The sequence below is a fragment of the Mobula hypostoma genome, chromosome 6 (assembly GCF_963921235.1).
Source record: "Mobula hypostoma chromosome 6, sMobHyp1.1, whole genome shotgun sequence".
Classification (NCBI taxonomy): Eukaryota; Metazoa; Chordata; class Chondrichthyes; order Myliobatiformes; family Myliobatidae; genus Mobula; species Mobula hypostoma.
The window spans coordinates 41,153,604-41,174,143 of NC_086102.1; the positions used below are offsets into that span (position 1 = coordinate 41,153,604).

The 20,540-nt window shown below is 40.4% G+C and overlaps 1 protein-coding gene across 2 annotated transcripts in view; it reads left to right on the forward strand.

The window, feature by feature from the left end:
• Nucleotides 1-16,718, forward strand: part of hgd (homogentisate 1,2-dioxygenase) — a 56,169-nt gene extending 39,451 nt beyond the window's left edge. For both annotated transcript variants that reach the window (XM_063050650.1, XM_063050651.1), the window contains 7 exons: nucleotides 4,395-4,494; nucleotides 6,256-6,380; nucleotides 7,079-7,183; nucleotides 7,903-8,029; nucleotides 10,168-10,349; nucleotides 13,199-13,359; nucleotides 16,563-16,718. In XM_063050650.1, the coding sequence (XP_062906720.1) occupies nucleotides 4,395-4,494; nucleotides 6,256-6,380; nucleotides 7,079-7,183; nucleotides 7,903-8,029; nucleotides 10,168-10,349; nucleotides 13,199-13,342 (783 nt within the window). In that variant the 3' untranslated portion in view covers nucleotides 13,343-13,359; nucleotides 16,563-16,718. The remainder of the gene's footprint in view (nucleotides 1-4,394; nucleotides 4,495-6,255; nucleotides 6,381-7,078; nucleotides 7,184-7,902; nucleotides 8,030-10,167; nucleotides 10,350-13,198; nucleotides 13,360-16,562) is intronic.
• Nucleotides 16,719-20,540: the final 3,822 nt, after the last annotated feature.

The window sequence follows — 20,540 nt, forward strand, 5'->3', positions numbered from 1 at the left end:
TTACTGAGGCATCAAAGACCATAAGACATAGGAGCAGAATTGGGTCATTCAGCCCATTGAGTCTGTTCTGCCATTCCATCATGGCTGATTTATTATCCCACTCAACACCATTCTTCTGTAACCGTTGTTGTCCTGATTAATCTAGAAACTATCAACTCCCACTTTAAATGTATCTAGTAACTTGGCCTCAACAGCTGTCTGTGGCAATGAATTCCACAGATTCACTACCTTCTCATCTCTGTTCTAAATGGACGTCCCTCTACTCTAACACTGTGCCTGCCGGTCTGAGACTCACCCCCTATTGGAAACATCCTCCCCATATCCACTCTATCTGGGATTTCAATATTCAAAAGGTTTCAATGAGATTCCCCTCATTCTTCTGGACTCCAGTGAGCACAGGCTCAGAACCATCAAACGCTCCTCATATGTTACCCCTTTTATTTCCAGAATCATTCTTGTGAACCTTCTTTGGACTCTCTCAAACGCCAGCAGATCTTTTGTTAGATAAGCAGCCCAAAACTGCTCTCAGTACTCAAGGTGTGTGGTCTGACCAATGCTTTATAAGCCGCAGCATTACATCCTTGTTTTGATATTCTCGTCCTCTTGAAATGAATGCTAATATTGCATTTGTCTTCCTTACCATTGACTCAGCCTACAAGTTAATCTTTGGGGAATCCTTCACGAGGACTCCAAAGTCCCTTTGCACCTCTGGTTTTTGAATTTTCTCCCCATTTAGAAGATAGTCTACAACTTTATTCCTTCTACCAAAGTGCATGACCGTACACTTCCATACAATTCCAGGAATGAGAGGGTTAACATATGAGGAACGCTTGTCCGCTCTTGGACTGTATTCCTTGGAGTTTAGAAGAATGAGGGGAGACCTCATAGAAACATTTCGAATGTTAAAAGGCATGGACAGAGTGGATGTGGCAAAGTTGTTTCCCATGATGGGGGAGTCTAGTACGAGAGGGCATGACTTCAGGATTGAAGGGCGCCCTTTCAGAACAGAAATGTGAAAACATTTTTTTAGTCAGAGGGTGGTGAATCTATGGAATTTGTTGCCACGGGCAGCAGTGGAGGCCAAGTCATTGGGTGTCTTTAAGGCAGAGATTGATAGGTATCTGAGTAGCCAGGGCATCAAAGGTTATGGTGAGAAGGCGGGGCAGTGGGACTAAATAGGATAAAATGGATCAGCTCATGATAAAATGGCGGAGCAGACTCGATGGGCCGAATGGCCTACTTCTGCTCCTTTGTCTTATGGTCTTATGGTCTAATATATACCATCTGCCACTTCTTTGCCCATTCTCCCAATTTGTCTAAGTCCTTCTACATACTCCCTGTTTCCTGAACATTACTTGTTTCTCTACTTATCTTTGCATCATCTACAAACTTGGCCACAAAGCCATCAATTCTGTCATCAAAATTATTGATCTATAACTTGAAAAGAAGCGGTCCCAACAATGACCCTAGAGGAACGCCACTAATCAAGGACAGCCAACCAGAAAAGGCCCCTTTATTCTCATTCTTTGCCTTCTGCCAGTCAGCCAATTTTTTTTATCCATGCGACTATATTTCCTGTAATACCATGGGAGCTTACCACGATAAGCAGCTTCGTGTGTGGCACCTTGTCAAAGGCCTTTTGAAAATCCAAGTAAGCAACATCCACAGGTCCTCCTTTCTCTATCCTGCTTGTTATTTCCTCAAAGGATTCAAAAAGATTTGTCAGTCAAGATTTCCCTTAAGGTGACAATACTGACTTTGGACTACTTTATCATGTACTCTGAAACCTCACCCTTAATAATGGACTGCAACGACTTCCCAACCACTTAAGCCAGTCTAACTAGCCTGTAATTTCTCTTCTTCTGCCTCCCTCCCTTCTTAAAGAGTGGAGTGACATTTGCAATTTTCCACTCCTGCTGAATCATTCCAGAATCTAGTGATTCTTGAAAGATCATTACTAATGCCTCCACAAATTCTTCAGCCACCTCTTTCAGAACCCTGAGTGTCCACTATCGGGTCCAGATGCCTCCTCTACCTTTGGACCTTTCAGCTTCACAAGCGTCTTCTATTAGTAATAGTAACTACATTCATTTCTGCCCCCTGACACTCCTGAATTTCTGGCATATGGCTAGTGTCTATCACAGTGAAAACTGATGCAAAATACTTAATAATTTCATCTGCATTTCTTTGCTGCACATTACTACCCCTGCAACATCATTTTCCAGCAGTCCAATACCCATTCTCGCTTCTCTGTTACTCTTTATACAGTGCCTGTAAAAAATATTCACCTCCCTCATGGAAGTTTTTATGTTTTACTGTTTTACAACATTGAATCGTGGTGGATTTAATTTGGCTTTTTTGACACTGATTAACAGAAAAAGACTCTTTTGTGTCAAAATGAAAACAGATCTAAATTAATTACAAATATAAAACACAAAATAATTGCATAAGTATTTACCCCTTCAAGTCATATTTAGTAGCTGCTCCTTTGGCAGCAATTACAGCCTTGAGTCTGTGTGGATAGGTCCCTATCAACCTTGCACATATCGACACTGCAATTTTTCCCCATTATTCTTTACAAAACTGCTCAAGTTGTCAGATTGCATGGGGATCGTGAGTGAACAGCCCCTTTTCAAGCCCAGCCACAAATTCTCAATTGAATTGAGGTCTGGACTCTGACTTGGCCAATCCAGGACATTAACTTTGTTGTTTTTAAGCCATTCCTATGTAACTTTGGCTTTATGCTTAGGGTCATTGTCTTGCTGGAAAACAAATCTTCCCCAAAGACACCTTTCTCTTGCAGACTGCATCAGATTTCCCTGTGTATTGCTGCATTCATTTTACCCTCTACCTTAATAAACCTTCCATGGCCTGCTGCAGTGAAGCATCCCCACAGCATGATGCAGCCACCACCATGCTTCATGGTAGGGATGGTGTATTTTTGATGATGTGGGATGTTTGGCTTAAGCCCAATGTAGCGTTTAGTCGTATGGCTAAAAAGCTTAATTTTGGTTTCATCAGACCATAGAACCACCTTCCAGCTGACTTCAGAGTCTCCTACATGCCTTCTGGCAAACTCTAGCTGAGCTCTCATATGAGTTTTTTTTAACAGTGGCCTTCACTTTGCCACTCTCCCATAAAGCTGCGACTGATGAAGGACCGGGGCAAGGGTCTCTCACATTTCAGCCACCGAAGCTTGTAACTCCTCCAGCGTCATCATAGGTCTCTTGGTGGCCTCCCTCACTAGTCCTTTTCTTGCACGTTCACTCAGTTTATGAGGACAGCTTGCTCTAGGCAGAATGACAGTTGTGCCATATTCTTTCCATTTTTTGATGATTGACTTAACTGTACTCCAAGGGATATCTTGTGACTTGGAAATTTTCTTGTATCCATCTCCTGACTCGTGCTTTCAATAACCTTTTCGCAGAGTTGCTTGGAATGTTTTTTTTTGTTGTCTTGGTGTAGTTTTTGCCAGGATACTGACTCATCAGCAGTTGGACCTTCCAGATACAGGTGTACTTTTACTACAGTCAATTGAAACACCTTGAATGCACACAAGTCTCCAAAAGCAGATCTTTATTTAACTAATTATATGATTTCTAAAACCAATTGGCTGCATAAGTGATGATTTGGTGTGCCATATTAAAGTGGGGTGAATACTTAATGCAATCAATTATTTTGTGTTTTATATTTGTAATTAATTTAGATCACTTTGTAAGATCTGTTTTCACTTTGACACAAAGAGTCTTTTTCTGTTGATCAGTGTCAAGAAAGCCAAACTAAATCCATTGTGATTCAATGTTGTAAAACAATAAAACATGAAAACTTCAAAAGTGGGGAGGGGGGTGAATACTTTTTATAGGCACTGTATATTTGGAAAAAGCAAGAAGTATAGACAGAGACTATGGAGGGGAGGGGAGTTTCTATGATGTGCTGAGTTATGTCCATTTCTCTATATAGTTTCTTGTAGTTGTGTGCAGGACAGTTGCCATTCAAAGCAGTGATGCATCCAGATAGGATGCTTTTTATGGTATATCATTAAAATTGGTAATGGTTGATGGGAAATGCTAAATTTATTTGGTCTTCCGAGGATGTAAAGGCTTTAGTGAGCTTTCTTGGCCATGTATCTACACAGTTGGAGGAGGACAGACTATTGGTGATGTTCACTCCTAGGAACTTGAAGCTTTCAACCATCTCAAACTCAGCACTGTTGATACAGACCAGCACGTACACTGGCCACCTTCCTGAAGTCAATGACCAGCTCTTTTATTGCTGACATTGGGGGAAAGGTTTTCCTATGGGAAATATTTACCTGTGAATTTTAAGAAAAAACTGATATCTGCGTGAAATTCCTATATATCTGGAATATAATTTTGATTTTTTTGTTTTTGCAGCAAGGCATGCACTTCAGTGTGAAGGTTTTTGAAGAAACCAGAGGTTACGTTCTGGAAATCTTTGGAGCACATTTTGAGTTGCCTGATCTTGGCCCTATTGGTAAAGATTGCAGTGTACAAAATATTTAGTTTTAGGCTACAATGTAAATTACTTTCTGTGATATTGTGTTATTTATGTAAGAGGTAACAGAGGATTAATAAAATTCTGATAATCCAACACTCAGGACAGAGTGATGCTGGATATCAGATTATCTGGACTATATTACAGAATAAGTATTCCTATTAATACATCAACATGGTTTGAATTCGCTTATTTTTATGTTACTCGGTGTCAAAAGGTATTTTCCAGTGAAGCCGATGGATTGAATGGGAACTTGCGAAACAGGGCCACAGCAGCTTAAAGGGGAGCACAGAAACTGGAGCACTGGAAGTGCAGGAACTGGTATCCTAGTGGATTTAGAGTGAGTCAGGTGCCGAACCGACATTTCCAAATAGTTGGAAAGTGAATGTTAGCACTTTACAGTATATACGGAATATTAATCAGCATGTTTCATCTGGAATTTAATTATTTCATTGATAGTTTTGTAAAATTGATTTTAGATCAATATCTGCACCCTAATCATGCAGTCTCTATATTGGTGGAACAGCTGAAATCACATTTTTAGTTGCAAATCTTCCAAAAGATAATCTTCCTCTGCAATTTCACTTACTGGGGCCTGGGTTTGCACTTGCACTTTCCACTCACCAGGACTTCAGTCCCTATGCAACCTTTCCCGTTCCTGCACACCTTTTCAACTTGCCTGGTTCACTGGAATATCTGTTGTCATATTGTGTAACATCTTAAAAGGGGAACTCGACTCAGACCATGAGAGGCCTGCGTCGGGCATTTTCATGCCTTACAAGGCGCAGACTGGAAGTCTGTGTGGGGCGCCACTCCTCGCACAGACAACTTAAAAAGTGGTAAAATAATAGAGAGATATTAAAAGAAATAGCATTCAGTAGTCTAGAAAATCTGTCAGTGCATCACCTCCACAATCCTAATCGTGCCAGATTATCAGAGCATTATTGCATTACTAATTTAGAGCAAACTAAAGCGGATGGTGGAAATCTAAAACCAAAGCAAAAATTGCTGGACCATCCTGCAGCCAAAGCAGCACTGGTGAAGAGGGAGACAAAATTGACATTTTGTGTCAATGACCCTTCGTCAGAACTGGGTCATTGATTTAAATGAAGGGAGGGGTGGAGAGGACAATGGAATTGTCTGTGAGAGAGTGAAGAGCGATGTCATTGAGAACACAAACACTTTTAAAAACTGACAGTTGGAGACATTAAGAAAACAATTTGAAACAGAAAGCAAACTACATCTGTTGAGGGGGGAGGTGTAGAGAGAGAGAGAAAATTAGAGTCAGAGAGAGGGATGGACAGTGATCGATCAGAAAATGTTGCTTAGCAGTACTGTACTAGATACTGTATGTCCTCTGCACAGTATAGCCTGTCTTTTCTATTTTTCTGCAGCTGCATCTTGTGACATCAGTTTTTGGGATATTCAAGTTCTCTCCTGCCTAATATTTACTCCCTCTACCACTTGTGTATGCTAATTGTAATATATACCATTTACAAATAGCAGCATTTTGTATATTGTAGCAATTCTTAGTAGTTGTTTGATAGTACCTTAGTGCAACAATTTAATTTTTAAAAATTCTCAAATGACTGAAAGTTTTCTGCTTTGGCCAGCTGAAATAAAGAACATTTAAACTGTCTGAATACATAAAATGTACTTAATAATTAGAAGTGATTTATCATTCTTTCTCAGACAAAGAACCTTGTTTATATTCTTAAAGTATTTGACTTGCTTTACCAGGAGCCAATGGCCTTGCCAATCCCAGGGATTTCAAAGTTCCTGTTGCATGGTATGAAAACCAACAAATTCCAGCAGGCTTTACTGTCATCAACAAATTTCAGGGGAAGCTTTTTGCTGCCCAGCAGGTAATCAGTATCAAACACTTGGTGCATAAACAACAAAATTATCCTAAAATTTTAGTATTCAGCTTCATTAATGGGTCACAAATGTGAAGCAGGTGTTTTGCCCTGTGTAATAACAAATCAAAAAGACCCAAGACTTTTGTTCAGTTATTGAACTATACTGAATTCATTAACATGTGCTGAGAAAGTTATGCTGCAATAATTCATAGCATCCATGAAATAGAATATTTGTCTGGGGTGCTTGCTTCTCACGACACATTCAGTGACATAGGCTGAAAAACTAGGTTTTGTAAAATGCTTTCTTGTTTGAATGGACTACCATATTGAATTCTTTAATGGACTTCTTATTTAGTTCAACCCTCCAATACGTGAGGTTACATTAGGCCAGGTTTATATTACCTCTCCTCATAATTTAATTCTAAGGCCTATTATAGTGAATCTATGCTATAACACTCATCTGTCTGCATCCAAGGAATTCCAACTTGACTTTGATTAAAATTCAGTACAGTTTAGGCATAACTTTATAACATCTACATTCCAATGCTCTCAAAATGAAAGGAGACATAACTTGATTATTTACACTTCGTCTGTGCTTACAAATGCATTTATCATAGGGCTAGGTTTTCTGGAAGTTTAGAAATGGCCATTTGATCTTAGCCATAATTCTTCAGATTTTAATATTTGTTCCCATTTTTTTCCAGAGTATCTCTCCATTTAATGTTGTGGCCTGGCATGGAAACTATACACCTTACAAGTACAATTTGAATAACTTCATGATCATTAATAGTGTTGCATTTGATCATGCAGTAAGTAATTTTCCTGATGAATTTTTTTTTAGTATATCAAGCACAAATATTATTTGGACATTCAAACGTTTTGCAGTGAAACATTCTCCAGTAGCAAAGTTCGTGGTTTGTTTTGTATTCCAAGATAGGACTTCCACTGGATGGTTTTGCCATCTGAGTTTTGGTTTTTAACAGTGGTAAGAAGGAAGGGTTCTGCTTCACACCACAGTGTTCAGCTTAGTATGTTGATCAGCTGATGGCATCTGTTGAGGTGATCGTAGCTGATTTATACAGAATAGATGAAGTTTAAGAGATTTTTAAAAGGTAAAAGATATTCAAAATATCACAAAAATATCACTGAATATTTGGAGGAATTTGAAACTTAAGGAAACATTTGCAAAATAGTTAAATATTTTCACATTCTGTTATTTGATGGATAGGCCATTGAAGTTCCCAACATGGGAGAAACAAAATGATTCTGTTGAAGTAACAGATGCTTTATCTTGCAGTTTTATCTTATATAAATAGAGAAATTGGTGCTATGGAATGAGTCAGATATCAAAGATAATTTGAAAGTTCATTTTTTGCTTTTAAAAAAAAATCAAAATAGCCCAATCAAAGTTAGAATCTCTTACTTCAAACACTCCTGTGCAAGGTAACCAAATCGAGACAAGTTGACATCGTGTTGACACGTTTCCAGTATGGATCAGCAGCCTAATAAAAACCACATGTCTTTTTAGGATCCTTCAATTTTCACAGTGCTGACTGCTAAATCAACTCGCCCAGGTGTGGCTATTGCGGATTTTGTGATCTTTCCACCACGTTGGGGAGTAGCTAACCACACATTCAGGCCTCCTTACTACCATCGTAAGTTATAGCAAATCTCATTTGTGGATTATCTATGTTTTTTATTAACACAATACAAAAAGAAACTGATATTACGAACAAGAGCAATAATGCACGGAATAGATAGTAAATCACAGTACATCTGCAAAGAGAGTCAAATTTGGGAAAGCAGCATAAAAAACAAATCGCAGGCTATCTGAATTTATGCAACTTTTGCAATCTGATAGATAAATTGATGACATAAATGGGTATCCAATGTTAGCTGCTAATGAGATGTGTCTGCAAGGTGACCAAGGCTGAGGACTATATATTGCTGGGTATTTCACACTTCAGAGACATGGGCAGAAAGGGAAAGAATATGGGGTACTCCTGATAACAAAGGATGAGACCAATGCATAGTGATGGTGAGAAATAATCATGCCTCAGAAAATGAAGTTGTAGAATTAGTTTGGATGGAGATAATAAAATGCAAGAGAAATAAATAATGATGGGAGATAAAAATACACCTGTTAACAGTAGCTAACAGAATAGAAATCAAGAAATAATGGTGGAGGGGGGTGCAGAATGTTCAAGGAAGATGCTGTGATGACTATGGATGACTTTAATTGTCATACACATTGAACAAATCAAATTGGAAAAGTAGTTTTGAGGGCAAGTTTACTAGATGTATTTGGATAGTTATTTTTAGAAGCACATGTGGAAACAGCCAGGAAGAGGCTATTTTGGACCTGGTCACTGTAATGTGCAGGCTAAATAATAATCTCATTGAAAAATATCCTCTGGAGAAGAATGATTTCATATTCAGTTTGAGTGTAAGAAAGTTCTTCAGAAACTGGAGGATTGCATTTAATTGAAGACAATTACAAAGATAATGAAGGCAGTGTTGGCTGACAGGGAAAAGGTAAGACAGCAGATAAATAATGGCAAATATTTACAGTAATTTTGTACATCTTACTAAAGATGCATTCTATTTGAGAAATAGATTCCATAGAGGATGCCATGGCCAATATCCGATCAGCTATCATTTTATTGAAACCTAAGGAACTGTATGGCCTATTCCTATTATTTACGTTATTTTATTTAGTCTTTGTAAATTTATTAATTAGTCCTTAGACTAGTGGTTATTGGCCAACTGAAGACTGGGATGTACACTGTGAAATTGTGTGATTATTTCTTAATCGAACCATTAAGTTTCATTTTAGTTCAGTGAACCAATATTTAAGAAGCTTTGGGATCATGGAACTGGATACTCATAACATACTGTACAATTGTATGACCCACAATGATTTTATGAAAGACGTTCATGTCCAGAAAATCTTCTGTGTAAAATAAATTCTTCCAACATTCCCTAGTGCTTTCTAAAGATAATTTGTACTACAGGATACTTGATAACAATTAAGTAGGTTGATGAGATTCTTTACCATCTTAAAATCTTAAAAAAAGTTCAGTCTTATTAATTATAACCTTTAATTTCTGGCATCATACAATTGAATCTCTTTTGTATCCTTTACCTGGCTCTAATGCCCAATTTAATATCATTAGATAAACTGCATCCAGGAGCCCGTCAAAGATTTGGTGTGTACCTGGCATAATTTTGCAATCATCTACTTCATATGAGAACATTCATGTCAAAATGGGAATAGCAATATCTGAGCTTGAGTTTGAAGATCCTTGCATGGCTGATCAGTCTGAGTAATGGTACACCACATGTCTACTGTATTTGAATCATGTTCCCCTGAATATTAAAGGATATTTTTCAGTATTATTCAAGATCCCTATGGAACATTAAGAGTAGGTTTTGGGTACTGGATACTCAGAAAATGTAAATGGACTGATCTCCCTTACATAAGGATTGCATTGGAGGATGTTGCCATCTTCTATAATGGCTATCATGGGAAGCTCTATGCACAGCATCTTTACGATGGATTTCAAAACATCATAGTTGACTTATCCATGTGCATTGCACAAATTCTTAACAGCTGAATTTTAAATTTTATAAAAAGGGAAGTGTATACTAAGTGTTGACAAGAGTGGCAATTATAATCCCTTATCTATTGTTTTCTTACACCCAAAAAATTTGGTCTTTTGGTTATGAGGCAAAGAAAATGCAGAATGGTTTGCAGAAGTATGGGTTTTAACACTGTTTCTTTCCTGCCCAGGCAACTGTATGAGTGAATTTATGGGATTGATTAAGGGTCATTATGAAGCAAAGGAACAGGGCTTCCTGCCTGGCGGGGCTAGTCTGCATAGTATTATGACTCCACATGGGCCAGATGCTGAATGTTTTGAAAAAGCAAGCAAGGCAGAACTCAAACCAGAACGAGTAGCTGATGGGACAATGGTAAGTGACAGAAGGACTCTGTTGGATCCAACTGTTTAATTCTTAGATTAGACTGTTTGATTAATATATCATAGTCCAGAATACCTTCCAAAGAAATAGTATTCCTAAATTTATACATTCAGAGTACTACAACACAGAAATGGGCCTTCAGCCCATGGCGAACTGTTATTCTGCCTAGCCCCATTGACTAGGCCATGTGACATTTTTAGAAAACTCTTACTCATTTTACAAATATGCCACCTACAGAATGCGTTGATCTCAGCCCAAGATTACTTTCAATGTTAAGTTAGAAACCATAGAAACTACAGCACAGAAACAGGCCTTTTGGCCCTTCTTGGCTGTGCCGAACCATTTTCTGCCTAGTCCCACTGACCTGCACACGGACCATATCCCTCCATACACCTCCCATCCATGTATCTGTCCAATTTATTCTTATATGTTAAAAAAGAACCCACATTTACCACCTCGTCTGGCAGCTCATTCCATACTCCCACCACTCTCTGTGTGAAGAAGCCCCCGCTAATGTTCCCTTTAAACATTTTCCCCCTCACCCTTAACCCATGTCCTCTGGTTTTTTTCTCCCCTTGCCTCAGTGGAAAAAGCCTGCTTGCATTCACTCTATCTATACCCATCATAATTTTATATACCTCTGTCAAATCTCCCCTCATTCTTCTATGCTCCAGGGAATAAAGTTCTAACCTATTCAACCTTTCTCTGTAACTGAGTTTCTCAAGTCCCGGCAACATCCTTGTAAACCTTCTCTGCACTCTTTCAACCTTATTTATACCCTTCCTGTAATTTGGTGACCAAAACTGAACACAATACTCCAGATTCGGCCTCACCAATGCCTTATACAACCTCATCATAACATTCCAGCTCTTATACTCAATACTTTGATTAATAAAGGCCAATGTACCAAAAGCTTTCTTTACGACCCTATCTACCTGTGACGACACTTTTAGGGAATTTTGTATCTGTATTCCCAGATCCCTCTGTTCCACTGCACTCCTCAGTGCCTTACCATTAACCCTGTATGTTCTACGTTGGTTTGTCCTTCCAACGTGCAATACCTCACACTTGTCAGTATTAAACTCCATCTGCCATTTTTCAGCCCATTTTTCCAGCTGGTCCAAGTCCCTCTGCAGGCTCTGAAAACCTTCCTCACTGTCTACTACACCTCCAATCTTTGTATCATCAGCAATCTTGCTGATCCAATTTACCACATTATCATCCAGATCATTGATATAGATGACAAATAACAATGGACCCAGCACTGATCCCTGTAGCACACCACTAGTCACAGGCCTCCACTCAGAGAAGCAATTCTCTACCACCACTCTCTGGCTTCTTCCATCGAGCCAATGTCTAATCCAATTTACCACCTCTCCATGTATACCTAACGACTGAATTTTCCTAACTAACCTCCCATGCGGGACCTTGTCAAAGGCCTTACTGAAGTCCATGTAGACAATATCCACTGCCTTCCCTTCATCCACTTTCCTGGTAACCTCCTCGAAAAACTCCAATAGATTGGTCAAACATGACCTACCACGCACAAAGCCATGTTGACTCTCCCTAATAAGTCCCTGTCTATCCAAATGCTTGTAGATTCTGTCTCTTAGTACTCCCTCCAATAACTTACCTACTACTGACGTTAAACTCACCAGCCTATAATTTCCCGGATTACTTTTCGATCCTTTTTTAAACAACGGAACAACATGAGCCACTCTCCAGTCCTCCGGCACTTCACCCATAGACAGCCACATTTTAAGTATTTCTGCCAGGGCCCCCGCAATTTCAACACTAGTCTCCTTCAAGGTCCGAGGGAACACTCTGTCAGGCCCCGGGGATTTATCCACTTTAATTTTCCTCAAGACAGCAAGCACCTCCTCCTTTTCAATCTGTACAGTTTCTATGATCTCACTACTTGATTCCCTCAATTCCATAGACTTCATGCCAGTTTCCTTAGTAAATACAGACGCAAAAAACCTATTTAAGATCTCCCCCATTTCCTTTGGTTCTGCACATAGCCGACCACTCTGATCTTCAAGAGGACCAATTTTATCCCTTACAATCCTTTTGCTCTTAATATGCTTGTAAAAGTTCTTTGGATTATCCTTCACTTTGACTGCCAAGGCAACCTCATGTCTTCTTTTAGCCCTCCTGATTTCTTTCTTAAGTATTTTCTTGCACTTATACTCCTCAAGCACCTGATTTACTCCCTGTTTCCTATACATTTCATACAACTCCCTCTTCTTCTTTATCAGAGTTGCAATATCCCTTGAGAACCAAGGTTCCTTATTCCTATTCAATTTGCCTTTAATCCTGACAGGAACATACAAACTCTGCACTCTCAAAACTTCCCCTTTGAAGGTTTCCCACCTACCAATCACATCTTTGCCAGAGAACAACCTGTTCCAATCCATGCTTTTTAGATCCTTTCTCATTTCTTCAAATTTGGCCTTCTTCCAGTTCAGAACCTCAACCCTAGGACCAGATCTGTCCTTGTCCATGATCAAATTGAAACTAATGGTGTTATGATCACTGGATCCAAAGTGCTCCCCTACACAGACTTCTGTCACTTGCCCTAATTCGTTTCCTAACAGGAGATCCAATATTGCTTCCCCTCTAGTTGGTCCCTCTATATATTGATTTAGAAAACTTTCCCGAACACATTTTACAAACTCTAAACCATCTAGACCCCTAACAGTATGGGAGTCCCAATCAATGTATGGAAAATTAAAATTCCCTACCACCACAACTTTGTTTCCTGCAGTTGCCTGCTATCTCTCTGCAGATTTGCTCTTCCAAGTTACTAAGTTTCTTTTACTTTCTATTTATTTGGACAGGCATTTATGTTTGAGAGCTCTTTCAACATGAGTGTCACCAAATGGGGTCTGGAGACCTGCAACTGCTTGGACAAAAGCTATTCAGACTGTTGGAAGCCTCTGAAAAATAATTTCAATATCAAATGGAAGCTAAGTGACAAGTGAAACACTAACACAAAAGGGTGAGATAAACCAGTAAACTTATTGTGTAGAATCTATTTAAACGTTATGAGGATGAGACGTGAAAGAATAGGACCTATCAAGTGTGACAGTGGGAAAGTGTGTATGGAACCGGAGGAGACAGCAGAGGTACTTATTAAATACTTTGCTTCAGTATTCACTATGAAAAAGGATCTTGGTGATTGTAGTGCAGACTTGCAGCAGACTGAAAAGCTTGAGCATGTAAATATTAAGAAAGAGGATGTGCTGGAGCTTTTGGAAAGCATCAAGTTGGATAAGTTGCCAGGACCAGATGAGATGTACCCCAGGCTACTGTGGGAGGTGATGGAGGGATTGCTGAGCCCCTGGCAATGATCTTTGAATCATCAATGGGGACAGAAGAGGTTCTGGAGTATTGGAGGGTTGCAGATGTTGTTCCATTATTCAAGAAGGGGAGTAGAGATAGCCCAGGAAATTATAGATCAGTGAGTCTTACTTCAGTGGTTGGTAAGCTGTTGGAGAAGTTCCTGAGAGGCAGGATTTATGAACACTTGGAGAGGTATAATATGACTAGGAATAATCAGCATGGCTTTGTCAGGGGCAGGTCGTGCCTCATGAGCCTGATTGAATTTTTTGAGGATGTGACTAAACACATTGATGAAGGAAGAGCAGTAGATGTAGTGTATATGGATTTCAGCAAGGCATTTGATAAGGTCCCCCATGCAAGGCTTATTGAGAAAGTAAGGAGGCGTGGGATCCAAGGGGACATTGCTTTGTGGATCCAGAACTGGCTTGCCCACAGAAAGCAAGTAGATGGGTCATATTCTGCATGGAGGTCAGTGACCAGTGGTGTGCCTCAAGGATCTGTTCTGGGACCCTCACTCTGCGTGATTTTTATAAATGACCTGGATGAGGAAGTGGAGGGATGGGTTAGTAAGTTTGCTGATGGCACAAAGATTGGAGGTGTTGTGGATAGTGTGGAGGGCTGTCGGAGGTTACAGCGGGACATTGATAGGATGCAAAACTGGGCTGAGAAGTGGCAGATGGAGCTAAACCCAGATAAATGTGAAGTGGTTCATTTTGGAAGGTCAAATATGATGGCAGAATATAGTATTAATGGTAAGACTCTTGGCAGTGTGGAGGATCAGAGGGATCTTGGGGTCAGAGTCCATAGGATGCTCAAAGCGGCTGCGCAGGTTGACTCTGTGGTTAAGAAGGCATACGGTGTATTGGCCTTCATTAATTGTGGAATTGAATTTAGGAGCCGAGAAGTAATGTTGCAGCTATATAGGACCCTGGTCAGACCCCACTTGGAGTAATGTGCTCAATTCTGGTTGCCTCACTACAGGAAGGATGTGGAAGCCATAGAAGGGGTGCAAAGGAGATTTACAAGGATGTTGCCTAGATTGGGGAGCATGCCTTATGAAAACAGGTTGAGTGAACTCTGTGTTTTCTCCTTGGAGTGATGGAGGATGAGAGGTGACCTGATAGAGGTATATAAGATGACGAGAGGCATTGATCGTGTGGATAGTCAGAGGCTTTTTCCCGGGACACAATGGTTGCCACAAGAAGACACAGGTTTAAGGTGCTGGGGGTACAGAGGAGATGTCAGGGATAAGTTTTTTACGCAGAAAGTGGTGAGTGTGTGAAATGGGCTGCCGGCCACGGTGGTGGAGGCGGAATCAATAGTGTCTTTTAAGAGACTTTTGGATAGGTACATGGAGCTCAGAAAAATTAGAGGGCTACGGGTAACCCTAGTAATTTCTAAGGTAGGGACATGTTTGGCACAACTTTGTGGGCTGAAGGGCCTGTATCGTGCTGTAGGTTTTCTGTGTTATAATGGGGGATCTGCAGTATACCACATGCATAAAGCCAGCAGAGGATAGAAGGGAGAAAAATGTGGTAAGCAGACATTTCAGCCGGACTAGTCTCTACCACTAACTTCATTCCCTAACCACCGATAGACTCTCCCTTTTCCTAACAGGAATTAAAACCAGGCCCAATCTGGATACAGATGTCCGATTACAGTTCATCTAAGTCCTGACTCAAATACATGCTGAATGGATCATCTCAATCCTGAATGACCTGACATTTCACCTTCCATAGTAGAAATCCTTGCTTGAGTAGTGTTAATTCTGAATTATGTTTAGTCTTCTGTTGTGCACCCTTGCCCATCATCAATTTATTTGATATGAAATTTAAAGCAAACAGAAGACAAGGAAAAATCGTCATCAGTTGAAGCTGCATTAAAATGTATGTTGCAATGGTAAAAGTCTTTGCCCCTTATTTAGGGAGGTTACTCAAAGGTGCATGTCAAAAAAATAACACGCATGCCCTGTTTCACACAGCCTGATTGGATTTAACAGCCAATCTTTACAACTCCTTCCCTCTCCGCAAACCTTGTCCCAGAGTCAGTCACACAACTCTAAATCTTCCATGTAGAGCCAAGTAATGATTAAGCTGAAGGCGGGACACAAGACACATGAGCAGAATTAGGCCATTCAGCCCATCAAGTCTACTCCACCATTTGATCAGCCTTCCAGGGGTCAGGAATGACAAGCCGTCTTAACTCCAAGATTTCAGTTTATCTGAGAGTGCAAAGAAACATGCAAATACTTTGTGGCCACGATGAGGCCACACTCAGTTTGGAGGAGCAACACCTTATATTCCATCCGGGTAGCCTTCAACCTGATGGCATGAACATCAATTCCTGAGCTTCCAGTAATTGCTCCTCCACACCCCCCACCCCCGACCCCCGCAACCTTCACCATTTCTGTGGACCCTACCCTCAGGCAGCCTTAATGATGTTTTGACAGCTTGTTCTAACAGAAGGGCTTTTTCAACTTTCAAAGTATGTTTATTTCACATTTTCAATCGTGGAAGAAACCAAGACAAGTATTTTTTTTAAGAGGTTGCCAGCCCTATGAAAATAAATGAAGCTATGCTAGGTATACCAGCAATGACTCATTTAAACCTGAGCATCTGACTTCCAGTGGATTTGGTCCTTCCATGCTGCAGTACCCAGGCATGGAAGGTATGAATGGGTTGACTTGCGGGATAATTTTCTGATGACATGTCAGCAAAAAGCAAGTACGATCCTGTTCAGCTGCTCTCACATGGTAACCGCACTCAGAGACTGTTTTTCTTTATTTGTGCCAGAGTAATAGTTTTATTTATAATTCCATTATAATTATTTATAATATATCTTACTCGATATGTTTTCCAGATTCAGATCAGTCTGTGGCTACTGAGGGAAAAAATTTCACCTGACTGACAGATCATTAGTTACCACTGAAATAATTACTGATGTAAACATATGTAAGCATGTAGGCATGTAGAAATCTTAACAGTGTTGAATCAAATAAAGTTAAATGACTTGTACTTACTCACACTTAACTATTTGAAATGCTATTTTGAAGAGTTTATTGCAAAAATAAGACGTATTCATACTTTCCACAAACGTGTCTAATTTCTGTAATAGTGCACCTTTGGTTACCTATAACTCGAAATGTGCCCATTTAAGCATACTGAATACCAGTTTGCCCATCTTTGTGATGAGGAAACAAATCCCAGAGTTGTAACGTTTCCACTGTCGCTATCTTATATGGTATACAGTGTCTCACTGTCCAACATAATGACATCAGCTTCAAAAATCTTAATGTATTAGCAATTGGCAACACGATATGCCATCAGGTACACTTATTATTGAGAACTCAAGGATAAGGTTAAGTTTAAATTTCAGTGGCATAGATCTTTTCAGGCAATTAACTAAATACAAGCTTTTTTTCCCCACAACAAACCGAACCATTCATATTGTGTTTTGTCTTTTACTACATTGGTGACATTCTCCACCTCAATTTTTAATAGGTTTTTAGATGAGAAGCTCATCTACTTAATCCAGTGGAATTTATTTTTGAGGTTTCTGTATGGTAGATAGAAAAATGTTTATGCAACACCTAGGATTTCTGAAAGCCCATGCAGATTAAACCCTGCACAGATTGCAAAAAATAAAAGAACACAGAATTGAATGCTGAAGAGTGTGAACAAAGTTAAGAGTTGCTGATAGATAAATAAATAGGCACATAAGAACTCAACATTTTGTTCCTGCGTTCACTGACATGATCTGATCCAAAGCTGCTGCACCATTTCCTTGCAAGGAAATCAAATACCATCATACTAATTTAAGGTGGATGAATAAAACACTACTGTGAATTATTAAAACCCCAAAGTAGATAGTACTTTGTATTATGTATTTTCTTTACTGTTTCTGCAAAACATTTGAATAAACATTGAATATAGTGGCATGGGTGCGTAGCGGTTAGCATAACACTTCACAGTGCCAATGACGAGTTCAGTTCCTGCCACTGTCTGTGTAAAGGGTTAAGACCATAAGACATAGAGCAGAATTAGGCCATTCAGCTCCGAGTCTGCCCCACCATTCCATCATGTCTTGGCTGATCACGGATCCCACTCATAGTCATAGTCATACTTTATTGATCCCGATGGAAATTGGTTTTCATTACAGTTGCACCATAAATAATTTAATAGTAATAAAACCATAAATAGTTAAATAGTAATATGTAAATTATGCCAGGAAATAGGTCCAGGACTAGCCTATTGGCTCAGGGTGTCTGACCCTCCAAGGGAGGAGTTGTAAAGTTTGATGGCCACAGGCAGGAATGACTTCCTATGACGCTCTGTGTTGCATCTCGGTGGAATGAGTCTCTGGCTGAATGTACTCCTGTGCCCAAACAGTACATTATGTAGTGGATGGGAGACATTGTCCAAGATGGCATGCAACTTGGACAGCATCCTCTTTTCAGATACCACCATCAGAGAGTCCAGATCCATCCCCACAACATCACTGGTCTTACGAATGAGTTTGTTGATTCTGTTGGTGTCTGCTGCCCTCAGCCTGCTGCCCCAGCACACCACAGCAAACATGATCACACTGGCCACCACAGACTCATAGAACATCCTCAGTATCGTCCGGCAGATGTTAAAGGACCTCAGTCACCTCAGGAAATAGAGACGACTCTGACCCTTCTTATAGACAGCCTCAGTGTTCTTTGACCAGTCCAGTTTATTATCAATTCATATCTCCAGGTATTTGTAATCCTTCACCAAGTCCACACTGACCCCCTGGATGGAAATAGGGGTCACCTGTACCTCAGATCTGCCACCAGCTCCTTAGTCTTTTTCACATTAAGCTGCAGATAATTCTGCTCACACCATGTGACAAAGTTTCCTACCTTAGCCCTGTACTAAGCCTCATCTCCCTTGCTGATGCATCCGGCTATGGCAGAGTCATCAGAAAACTTCTGAAGATGACAAGACTCTGTGCAGTAGTTGAAGTCTGAGGTGTAAATGGTGAAGAGAAAGGGAGACAAGACAGTGCCCTGTGGAGCCCCAGTGCTGCTGATCACTCTGTCGGACACAAAGTGTTGCAAGCACACGTACTGTGGTCTGCCAGTCAGGTAATCAAGAATCCATGACACCAGGAAAGCATCCACCTGCATCACTGTCAGCTTCTCCCCCAGCAGAGCAGGGCGGATAGTGTTGAACCCCATACACTTGCCTTCTCACCATATTCTTTGATGCATTGACCAATCAGGAAACGATCAACTTCCACCTTAAATATGCCCATGAACTTGGCCTCCACCGAAGCCTGTGGCAGAGCATTCCACAGCTCTCTGGCTAAAAAAAAAATCGTCATCACCTCTGTTCTAAAGGATCACCCCTCAGTTTTGAGGCTGTGCCCTCTAGTTCTGGATACCCCCACCGTAGGAAGCATCCTCTCCACATCCACCCTATCTGGTCCTTCCAACATTCGATAGGTTTCAATGAGATCCCCCAGCATTCTTCTAAATTCCAGTGAGTACAGGCCCAAAGCTGCCAAACACTGCTCATATGTTAACCCCTTCTTCCCAGAATCATTCTCGTGAACCTCCTCTGGACTGTCTCCAATGACAACACATCCTGAGAGATATGGGGCCCAAAATTGTTGACAATACTCCAAGTGCGGGCTGACTAATGTCTTATAAAGGCTCAATATTATCTCCTTGCTTTTATATTCTATTCCTCTTGAAATAAATGCCCACATTGCATTTACCTTCCTTACCACAGGCTCAACCTGTAAATTAACATTCTGGGAGTTCTGCACAAGGACTCTTAGGTCCCTCTGCACCTCTGATGTTTGAACCTTCTCCCCACTTAGATGATAGTCCACTCAATTGTTCCTTTTACCAAAATGCATTATCATACATTTCCTAACACTGTATTTCATCTGCCACTTTTTTGACCATTCTTCCAATTCGTTTAAGTCCTCCTGCAATCACATTGCTTCCTCAGTACTACCACCCCTCCATCTATCTTTGTATCATCTGCAAACTTTGCCACATAGCCATCAGTTCTATTATCCAAATCATTGAGAAGCAATGTGAAAAGTAGCGGTCCCAGTACTGACCCCTGAGGAACACTAATAGTCACTGGCAGCCAACCAGAAAAGGCCCCTTTTATTCTCAGTTGCTGCCCTCTACCTGTCAGCCATTCAGTTATCCAGGCCATATCTTTCCTGTAATGCCATAGGATTTTATTTTGTTAAGCAACCTTATCAAACACCTCCAAGTAAATAGAAACATAGAAAAAAGGTGCAGGAGTAGGCCATTCGGCCCTTCGAGCCTGCACCGCCATTCAGTACGATCATGGCTGATCATCCAACTCAGAACCCTGTACCTGCCTTCTCTCCATACCCCCTGATCCCTTTAGCCACAAGGGCCATATCTAACTCCCTCTTAAATATAGCCAATGAACTGGCCTCAACTGTTTCCTGTGGCAGAGAATTCCACAGATTCACCACTCTCTGTGTGAAGAAGTTTTTCCTAATCTCGGTCCTAAAAGGCTTCCCTTTTATCCTCAAACTGTGACCCCTCGTTCTGGACTTCCCCAACATCGGGAACAATCTTCCTGCACCTAGCCTGTCCAATCCCTTTAGGATTTTATATGTTTCAATAAGATCCCCCCTCAATCTTCTAAATTCCAACGAGTATAAGCCTAGTCGATCCAGTCTTTCATCATATGAAAGTCCTGCCATCCCAGGAATCAATCTGGTGAACCTTCTTTGTACTCCCTCTATGGCAAGGATGTCTTTCCTCAGATTAGGGGACCATAACTGCACACAATACTCCAGGTGTGGTCTCACCAA